Raw genomic sequence first — 11227 nt, 5'->3', positions numbered from 1 at the left:
AGTGGGGGAGGGGGGCCATTATGCGCGCCGAAAGTACACCGAGTTCCTAACGTGAACACTGGAGCGCTCCTAATGCACCCCCCCACCCCCACCCCCGTGCCCCCCAGCCATCATATCAGCTCACACTTCATCTCATGAAGTAGAAAGAGAAAGGAACAGCTGAGAATAGTGATTAAAACTACTAGGTAGTTTCTCTACCCCCCCCACCCCCTCCCCAAACCCCTTCCCATTCCAGATGGGGGTATTCTGTCCTGTACTTGTTCCTCAATGGTCCCTAGAGTTACAGGTTACTCTTCTCATCTTCCACTGACAAAAGTGCTTGTTCTTGATTTCAACTTGCAGCTAAAAAGAAATGAGAAAAAGAAAAAAAAACTGACGGGAGGTTGACGAGGGACTCGGTGAGGAGTGGCAACGACGACGACGAAGAGGCAACGACCCAGAGTTTCTGCGGGGTAACAGGACAGCATTCGGACAGGGGCATGCAGACAGGGCGCGCTCGGCGTGTCGCGGGTGAGCCGACGGGGCCTTGCGGTTCTCAGGGGCCTCCCGGTTCCGCCCGCCGGAGCCACACCCATATCACCACACAGACGATTGTCTGAAGCAGCAAAAAAAGCTTGAAGGACACCACCACACCGACACACACAAGTGTCAAAGTCTTTTAACGTCAGTTAAAATTAAAATGTGCAAAAAAAACAACGACAAAAAAGTATTTTTTCTCATTTGTAGCGTGCTCGTCCTTGATTGTGGCATATTCAGGTGTTGCTCGGCGTGGGTCAGTTCACAGTATGGTAAAAAAACAACAATGAAAACTCCTCTCGCTGCACCTGTTCCCTCCAGCACAACCCACCCCTCTCTCCTGGCGTGATGGCGTGCCAGGAGGGTCGAGGGGCGGGCCTCCAGGGCGCGGTCGGTGACATTGGCAGAACCGGCGTGCTATGAGGAGGCGCCGGAGCTCTGTGAGGAGGGGAGCGCCTGCAGGGGGGCGGGTGGCGCCTGGGGTTGGGCGGCGCCCGTGGGGGAGCCCGGTTCCACCTGGGCCTGGAACTGGGCCATCTGCTCGGGGCTGGCCAGGGTCTTCAGCAGGTTGTTCTCCTGCTCCAGCTGGGAGTTCCTCTCCATCAGCTCCTTGATCTGCTCCTTGAGGACCTCCACCTCCTCTCGCACCGCGTACATCAGGTGGCTCTTCACCAGGTCCTGGGGAAAAACGGAAATAACACGTCAGATGTGCTTATTTCATTCATAGGGACTCTGTCCATAATATCTATCAGGTCTAGGTATATTTCCCCCCAAGGTTTAGATCATCTCCATCACCATCAGCGCTTTTAGGAAATCCCCTCCAGGCAGAGACAGAGGAACAAAGAGAATGTGACACAGTAGAACATCCACAACGTACGTGATCTCAGAAAGAATCACTATCAAAACACTGAATATAGTAGGTAATGAATTAAGTAATTAACGTCCTGACCTTCATAGATATGAAACAGAAATAATGATCTACCATTGTAGCACGATCATATTTTGAGATCATCAGCCTATTGTGTGTCGTCATTCCCATGGTTAAGTCAGCCGTGTTGGAGGCTCTGCCACACTGCCGGTCTGCTAATGTAATTCCCGTGTAATCGGTGCATCCCACTCTGGCCCGGTACATCCCACCCCTCCGCGGTCAAAAAGCACGGAACAAAATGTTCTGCATCGAGGGGGCGGAGCCTATCGACAGCGAGGGGGCGGAGCCTATCGACAGCGAGGTTATTTATAACGGGGCGTCGCACCCCCGCCGCTTGCCTAGCAACACGCGGGAGAGAGGCTCGAGCGCCCGGTGGCCCGGTGTCGGTGCAGACAGACCGGAGGGCTCGCGCGCTCACCGGTAACAGCATGTGTCGAGCAGACCTGCTACTGGATGTGTGTGTGCCTTTCATGACGGTTCCTTCGCAAATGTGCACGGATTAGACATGTTTAGGCTATTTCCACATCTTAAATCTCTCTGGGTTGTTTTCAACAGCTGTGTAATTAATTTAAAAAAGGCAAATGTGTCAAACGGAGGTGTAAATCTAATAAAAAAGCATTTGGCACGTCTTAACTTTTCATTCATTCGTTCGATCGTGACTAGACAAAAGCTTCAATCGGTGGTGTCACCTTTAGCCCATCAATTAACATGCTTAAACTAACGGTTAAATAAGATGCAACTTTATTATGCGTCAACACTAATAAAATCGAGGAATCGTGAACAGATATGTGGACATGGGCCGTGAAATCCAGTATATCCTTTGTTATTCTAGGCTTCTGTGTCCCACTTGTCTGCAGTTACATAACCTTTGTCATCTGCACATGCAGGCGCTAGTTTGGAAATTCCTTTGCAGAGTGGGTTTTATTTACAAACAAACATGCAGTTTGTAATTTATGAGTTGATTATCCAATATAAAAACAATAATGCTTGATACTTACCATTGCCTGCTCGATTTTGTTATCTATGGCCACCACGCTCGTACCAGAAGAGCTGAAAAGCAAGCATATACACACTTAACAGGCATGTAAAAAAAATATCCAAAAATCTAAAATAATTAATGGTCAATTTAAGACATTAAAAGTGCATCTCTTGATATTCTGTTAGCGTTAGTAGACGATGGGGCGATGGAGAAGAAACGCTTCCCCTGCATATTCACAGACAAACCGGCCGTTTGAATGAATAGTTAACGTGTGTGCTCAGATCTCTTCTGTTCTGTTTTAAACGGCATTTAAAAGTCAACAGCACATCTTTGATCACTTCTTTCTTCGCTCAAAGCACACAGCCTGAACCCGAGCCAGTCCCTCTGCCCACGGACCGCATAGCCCAGTCACAAGGATTCCGCTCATATAAATACCAAGGATCGGTATACAAGCACAACAAAACCAACAGAGCATTATGTTAATATAATACATAGCCTATATGATAATGGCTATTGGATATGAAGGGAAAAAAATCAAGCGACCACTGGGCCATCATGTCCCATCATGTCCCAGTCCATTAGACAACAGCCTTTTGCTTTTGTTTTAACCGTGCACGTTGCATACAGGCTACCTGCTGTGACATTACAAGAATAAGCACACGATATGCTTTTACCTATTGTCCACCCGCACCGCAGTATTCCCCTTCCCGAGCACAGAGGACAGAAAGGAAATAGAAAAATTCCTCAGTTGACAAACGCCGAGGTCCATCGCCACGGTGTAACACTGGGAATTCATTATACAAGGTCCAGCAACACCAGAAGGCAGAATATCCCAGTGTACAAAATATCCAACGATATAAAAAGTAGAAAAATATCACATTATAAATGTGATAAATCTCCGGCCGATGCAGGCTCGCTACCGCCGGAGCAGCACGCTGGCATCACACGCACAGCACAGCGGGGAGACTGGTTTCTCCTAGTGGGAGATGTGCGTCTGACGTCCAGGATTGCATAACATATGCATGCAAACAATGCTGCGAGGCACGGGATTGGCGGAGAAGGAAAAGCATGTCAGTAATATATGCAGCCACGCCCCCACCTATTGGAGCAGCCTGTTCTTAAGCGCTCTGCCAACACGAATGGCGCACATCACCAACATGAAAGCCATTACACGGTCAAGTTTCGCTCAAGAATCCCACACTTCAAAACCTAAACTATTGAACGAATGCAACAGCAGTCATCTTTGTAGCATATTAAAAATGCATTTGATGTGACGACATATTGGTCAGAAATAGCCTCTTAGGCTTAGATATACGTGGACAAGAGAAGGAGCGCATAGCGCCTTATTTTGCACTTTGAACTAAGGCTATTATTTGTATGCAAATGATCCAAAACCTATACGGCAGGTGTGTGAATGTACAGGGTGGACTGAGACAGAATGCTCCCACCTGTCGGTTAGAAAGGGGCCAACCTGACCTTTCCTTAAATTGACACAGCGAAAAAATTATCTGTTAAGTTGTAGTGCTTGAAATTAACGAATGATTTCATACTGTACATATCTTAAGCAACAGCCAAAAACACTAATCTAGAAGATATCAAAAAAAGCATTGCCAACTTCAGCACCAGTAGGATAGTCTCCTTTGTCTGTACTGTGTGTGTGTGTGTGTGTGTGTTCAGTGCTCCCCCTCTTGCTTCGGTTGAGCGGATCGCTTAAAAGGGAACATTTTGTTCTCAGAGGAATCCATCAGGACCAGACTGCTGATTTGTCTCTCAATCAAAACACATTAAAGCAATGAACTAGATCAACTCATTTCAACTTGAAGCATTTTTTGTCAGTGCAGTGTTTGAGACCTGCTGCATTTTGCAGACTATGCCCCTTTCTCAAAAATGATTCGAGTCCAACACAGATCTATACCAAACACAGAACATGTCAAAATACACTGGGCCACCCTTTCACCCAAACCACGCCCCTCTCCCCCACACACAAGCACCTGAAACAACTTGCAACCTTCCCACAACCTCTCACCAACACTAGCACTTTCTCTTATATCAGCTCATTGTGATTCTTAAAATGGCTTGCTTCAGCTCAAATGTGCTTTAATCCCCCCTGTGATGTTCTAAGTCATTACGCAGTCATTCATTTTCCTATCAGAGTGCTGGAGCTGAAAACCTTTTAACAAATTGGAAAATCAAAGCTTTATGCCAACGAGCGATCTCGAGGGTTGTACCAGGGAGAATGTAGGGGCAAGTGCAATATGATGTGAATGAAGGGAGCTGTGTAGGTATTTGTGCGAGTGTGAGGGGTAATTGGAGGCTGTGTGCGAGTCTGTGTACTGCATCTGTTTTGTGTGGATGTGGATGTTCAAGACAATTTTCCTTTCGGGGACATAAGGTTAATTAGATCTCGTCTTATATGCAAATTGTCTACAGAAATGGAGCAATCCGAACCTGTCCTCCTGCGACACCGTAAAGGCCATAAGACATCCATAAGAGATTCATATAAGGATGACAACTGTGGGTGGTTGAAACAGGCTTAATCCCTGGTAATCCCACTCACTATGTCTTTGTGACAGATCAACTGTTAGATTTCCCTCATACATACAGTAACTCTCAACATACCACCACAAAGAGTGTTTAAAGGTAGATTAGAGTGAAGTGATGAATCAAGACATTTTGCTCTTGTGTCTCAAAGAGGCCATTGACCTGAAAGTGCCCAAGTCCACACATTCCCATTTATCTTTAAGAGACTGCTGAATGGACAGTGTGTGTGTGTGTGTGTGTGTGTGTGAGTGTGTGTGTTGCTGCCAAGTTCTTTGACTTCTGTCGTGACCTCTTTTTGCACGCCAAGCATCTAAAGTGTTCTTATATCTGGCCTCTGTCTCCTCAGTGCTGGACGGTTAAACTAAGTCATTCATATCCCAGATAGCTAGCGGATGTGTAATGATTCTGGGCCATATATGGGCCGGAACTAAGCCACAAGGGCCAGATCTGGCCTGTATATGGCCCTGATCCGCTTGCTGTCTGGGATACATACCTTCGCCGCCCAACTGCACTGATATGCACACTCAGCGGCAACATACTATATGCTATACCCACAGGTTCACAGAGGGTGAGCTGACCCTTCCGGATGTGATCATCTATAGGAGTAGACACACCCTCTGTCCCAAACACCCTCTGACCTCTGACCCCTGACCCTTTGGTCCTGTAGGAAACCAAAAGTATCCACCCTTGTTCTTAGAACAACCCTCCCCTCCCATTTGAAAGGCATGAGTGAAAGTGCACACTTAGGGCACATCTATTGGGTGTGGAACATGGTCCAAAGCTATGGAAGTGGTACCAAGCTGTACCCAGAACCTAGAAACACCCCCCAGAACCTACAAACACCCCCCAGAACCTACAAATACCCAGGTCAGTGGTCATTATTTAATGTAGCTTGATTGATATATCCATAGAAAACCTTTGGTGTTTTTGAGGCCGAAGAGATGTAGCCTGGAGCTGAAGCTATACATGGAAGATTCAGTCTACCTGGCATAATAAACCAACCTGAACTCTACACTGTAAAAAAAAAAGAAGAGAAAAAGAAGAAAAAAAAAAGAAGAAGTTATTTCACACTAATGTACTGTATTATTTTACAGATCTTTTCCGTTTTTCTTTATTAAGTGCCAATTTATCAAATGCAATAAAAAATACAGTAAATTACTTTTATTAAAAATATTTACCATAAAATAAAGGATATAATCTGTAAATTTGAATGATGTAATAAGAACTAATTTGACAGTAAGTGTTTGCCAACTTTTGCTGTGAGACATTTTACAGTTTTTTAAAAACTTTATAGTTTTTTTTACAATGTAGGCTCGTCACACTGGTGCCCGCTCACCCACTGCGGTACAGCGCTATGAGCCAAAGTACATCGTGTACTCGCAAACACACGGCCTGGACTTGACACACTTTGGCAGTATGGCCTCGGCGGGGGTGGGGTGGGGTGTTGGAGGGGGAGAGGGGGGAGGGAGGTGGGTATGGCGGTAGCTGAGCGAAATAATTGATCGGCTGCAAATACATACATCAGCAGGTCACATTTGTGAACTTTCAAAAGAGAGGAGGGAAAAAAAAAAATCTAATAAATACGAACCTTTTTAACTTTTAACCCTTTTCCAAAACCAGTTTAATCTATTCCATATGGATGTGCACCTTTGACAGTTTGAACACAACAGACAGGAGTGTGAAATGTAAAGCACATCAACATTGAGGAATGGACAGAGATTCAACCATACTACACACTACCCAGCACAACAACTCATCTGACCAATCAACCGCTGTGTTTGCTTTGAACCTTAACCCAAATTTAACCCCTTGATTGCCATACTCAAATCTATCGCCTTGACGACTCCCAACTATCAACACAAATAGACGATTATCTAATCCCTCGACTCCCAGGCTCAGTCTACAGATTAACCCCTTGCTGAACAGTCTTGTCACCCCCCCCACCCTACCCCCCCCCCCCCCCCCCCCTCCAGTCCCAGTTACCTCTTCAGATGCTTCTCCAGGTCCCAAAACATCAGCTTGAGGGACATCTTCTCCCCGCCCCGCGTTCCAGCCCCAGCCAGCCCCAAATCTCTCATTGGCACAAAACACACACACCGTACTAGCCTTCTCGTAAACACACACACTCTGCACCTCGTTAGTCCTTCTGCCCCTTGCCCTTCGACCCTTAACCCCCCCCCCACCTTGCTCGGCTCGATCTCCGAAACCTCACTCAGGAGAGCGGGGACACAATAGGGATCAAAACGGGGCTGTGGATGTTGACGTGTGTGTGTGTGTGTGCGTACAGGGCACGTGTCTCCCCCCCGTGTGTGTGCGTCCCTACGAATACCCCTACTGAGAAGCCACCGCGCCTATATCGCACGTATGCTCGCAGCCGATTGGACGGGAGGGCCGGTGATGCGGGAAGGCTAGCTGTGACGCCACCGCCTCCGCGTGTCACGTGACCCCCCCCCCCCTCCGTTACGTAAGCCGTTATCGCCGATTAGGGGATTTGTCCAATGAGGTGAGCCGTTTTCGACCACACACCCCATAGGCGCGCGCCAGGTCGAGCACTAAGCCCCTCCCCCTCTCAGTCTCGTCTGTCTCTCTTTGCTTTGTTGTCAATCAGTTGCCATCTTTATTGTTTTAGTTGGGCACCTATTATGGGATGTATGAGGGGGAGAAAGGTGGCGCCTGGTGAACTTAAGCTGACCCCGCTTGTCTGTTTTAAGCCCTCGTCGTTGTGCAGGAGGTCGTTAGGACCCTGCGTGCCCCCGCCCCCCACGCAGAACCCCCCCCCCCGTCCGGCCCTGGTTCTCCCCCCTCTAACACTGTGGGAACACAGGAACGTTAGACCGCTCCCCTGCGCCTGTAGCCACCCTGTCACTTTTTATCAGCACCCTTGGATGCGCACACACACACACACACACACACACACACACACATACACACAGCACGGACTGCTAGCGAGCGCGCTGCCGCGCACACGCACACACTCAGCAACGCGGTCGCACAAAGACGATCCACACACACACACGCACGCACAAAAGGGCGTGGCACTGCCCAACACACCAACGCACACTACGAGCGGCGGTGGGCGAGAGGGCTACCGCACACAAAGGAGAGAGAGAGGGCGGCGTTCCCACGCTTATCACTTAAGAGCCTGGTTAAAAAGATGGAGGGGCGCGCCTCACAACCTGCAGACCCCGCCCCCCTCGTCGGCATCGACCGCGCTTCCCTCCCTCTCTCTTTCGCCGTAGGGACCGACGAGACACGCAGGTGGGATTGTGCTGTGGCCTCCGGACCCCCGGTTCTGAGCACCTCGGTCGGATCGAGCGATCAAGATGTTTGGCGCAGATGTCTTGAGTGACAGTTACAAGGGAGATGGGTGTGGGTGTGTGTAGGGTGTCAGTGTGTGTAGGGTGGAGGCACAGGTGTGTGTGTGTGTGTAGGGGGAATGTTGGGCTAGGAACAGGACAAGAGAAAGCTCTTTACTCGATGAGGTGATGGTGGGCGCGTACAGCGTACTAGAAGGGGGGTGGAGCGGCAGATGGAAAAGGGAACAAAATGTCCCATGAACGATGAGACAAAGTCAGCCTATCGGAGGCTTAGGGCAGATTACTGGCCGCCACGCCCTGCTGCGACCGCCAATCGTAATCCAGTCAGGAAGCCGCCTGTACGCGTGGATCTCTGACCAGATTTCACTTCGCTGACCTCAACTCTGACCACTAGTGGAGCGAAACGCAAAACTGACCGTCCGGGCCAGTTTTGGCCAATGGCGGTGGATTCCGTTCCTTCTGCTCAGCCAATAATAAGAGGCCATGGGGCAGTGACATCACAGGCAGTCCCTGATAGGATGACTTCATTCATTATGAGTTCTCAGTGTTCTCAGCTGCACTTTGCTGTGTGTGTGTGTGTGTGTGTGTGTGTGTGTGTGTGTGTGTGTGTGCGCGCGTGCACGTGTGTACATGGCCTTTACATTGATGACCCAGATATTATCTAACCACAGTGGATGTTCTGCTCTGAGGTTAGGTAATTCTATAGCCCCTGGCCTACATGGGAACGTGTATGATGATGATGATGATGATGATGATGAACGTTGGAGGAATTCAAATTAAAAAGCTTTATGTGGAAACTTCAGGATGCATTTCTTAGAAGGTGGTCCAGAATACATGTTTTGAACACTTGCTACACGCCGTCACTCTCTTTCAACATGCCAAGCCAACCGTATATAGACAAGGTGCTTGGCTACCAAGTCGTAGATCATGTTAGTCAGGTAATTTGAATTAATCTAGAAATTATTGCAATATGGTCCCGGGGCCACACACAAACAAACAAAGAAAAACAAACAAACACTGGTTCATGTCTACAGAGACAGATCATCGAATCAACAGCTATTTTGGATAATCCGTCCCTGGGAAGCTGAAGTAGATGTTTATCTGTTTTGAGCGGAGTGCAGACTAGCGCTCCCGTCTTTGGGGATGCGGACATGACAGAGAGAGGCCGCCGTGCCGTTCGGACATGACAGAGAGAGACCGCCGTGCCGTTCGGACATGACAGAGAGAGACCGCCGTGCCGTTCGGGCTTCCGGCGAGTCCTCTACGTCTCCCTCCTCCCACTCTTCTGCTTTAACGCGTTGGAGGAGAGAGGAGACAAGACACAAAATGGCTGCTTCTCTCTGGCTCCTCCTCGCAGCCCACCCCTTCCCGAGTCAGTGGGGTTACGTAAGTCGAACGGGCCCTCTCTCTCCGGGGGCCGGGAGGACAAACACGACTGGCAAACACTCTCTCTCTCTGTCTTTCTCTCTTTCTCTCCCTCCCTCCCTCCCTCCCTCCCTCTCTCTCTTTCTCTGAAGGGACTGGACTTGAAAAGAAATTGCTAGGATATAACGACCGGGCTGGTGGGCGAGCATCCAGGAACAACCGAGTCAAAGTGTGTGTGTGTGTGTGTGTGTGTGTGTGTGTGTGTGTTTCCGCACGCAGGGGGGCGAGGGAGGAGGAACGCGACGGAGAAGAGAGGAGGAGGCGGGCCATGTCCTGTCGGAGCGCCACTTCTGTTTGTCACTTCCTCCTTAAAATCCCTCTGGACGGGGGCCGCGTGGGGGGTGGGGGGGGGGAGGTGGGGTGGGGGTGGGGGAGGGGGGGGGGGGGGGGGGTGAGAAGTGGGTGAGAGAAAAATAGGGGCAACGGGGAGATGGAGTGAGGTGAGGGACGACAGAGAGAGAGAGAGATGAGGAGGGTGAGATGGAGAGATGGAGGGGGAGCGATAAAAGATGGAGACAGAGAGAGAGAGAGAGAGAGAGAGAGAGAGAGAGAGAGAGCGTAATATCCCACTGAGTGGTCAGTATAGGGTGCAAATGAACGGCTGTTCAGCCTACTGGAAGAGGAGAGGAGGGAGGGTGACTGTTACTCTCCTCCTCTCCTCCCTCCCTCCATTCCTCCCTCCATCCAACCACCTCTCTCTCACTCTCTCTCTCTCACACACACAAAGGCACCCAGCCGAGTGTGAGTAGCTCTTCCACCTCGCTTCATTGAAAGGGGGCGGGGGCGGCGGGGGGGGGGGTTCAATTAGAGCGCCATCACTCTGGGGTCCCGTGTGTGGTCCGGGGCGGGCTCTTCCCCCGCCCGGCTCTGAACCCACAACCAAAACACTGGCCCCCGCTGCCGGGGAACCCAGCAGGAACACCCAGGAGGGAAATAAAAACCTCCCAGAACCCTCCGGAAAACCTCCCAGAACCCTCCGGTCCTCTCTCATAACTCAGGACGCCGACGTCCCCGCGGTGGCAGCTCGTTTCTCAGAACGCCTTCTAACGCCGGTCGCTCGGGAGGGTTTTGTTTTCGGAGGCTACCGTTAGGAAGTGCCTCTCACTCACATCCCCCCCCCCTCCCCCCCCCTGCCTTTGTGGCGCTGCTTTAAACCGGGCGCTCGCCGGAGAAGAGAGGAACGTTTGAAAAACACACCGTCGACGGACGGAATGAGAATAAAGGACGGCCGTTACATAAGAGCAGGGGTAAACACACACACACACACACACACATGAACACACACACACACATGAACACACACTTTTGAGAATGGAAGGACGGAGCGGGTCCCCCGTGACGTTCCCATGGTAACGATGGAGCAGAGCCATGTTTAGGAGGGGCCTATAGGATGGATGTGGGCGCTGGAGAGAGAGGGGGAGAGCGAGGGAGGGAGGGAGAGAGAGGAGAGAGGGAGGGAGAGAGAGAGAGGAGAGAGGGACAGAGAGAGGGAGGGAGGGAGAGAGAGAGGGAGGGAGGGAG

At 50.1% G+C, this 11227-nt stretch overlaps 1 protein-coding gene across 1 annotated transcript in view; it reads right to left on the bottom strand.

Annotated features, from left to right (window-relative positions):
• Nucleotides 1–242: 242 nt before the first annotated feature.
• Nucleotides 243–11227, bottom strand: part of LOC311315835 (TSC22 domain family protein 1) — a 36710-nt gene continuing 25725 nt past the window's right edge. The window contains exons 2-3 of the mRNA XM_084446532.1: nucleotides 2443–2494; nucleotides 243–1194 (exon numbers count right to left, since the gene is read on the bottom strand). Of these exons, the coding sequence (XP_084302658.1) occupies nucleotides 934–1194; nucleotides 2443–2494 (313 nt within the window). The 3' untranslated portion in view covers nucleotides 243–933. The remainder of the gene's footprint in view (nucleotides 1195–2442; nucleotides 2495–11227) is intronic.

This window comes from Borostomias antarcticus, assembly GCF_949987555.1.
Source record: "Borostomias antarcticus genome assembly, chromosome: 12".
Classification (NCBI taxonomy): Eukaryota; Metazoa; Chordata; class Actinopteri; order Stomiiformes; family Stomiidae; genus Borostomias; species Borostomias antarcticus.
This window is presented reverse-complemented; position numbering and strand designations above follow the sequence as displayed.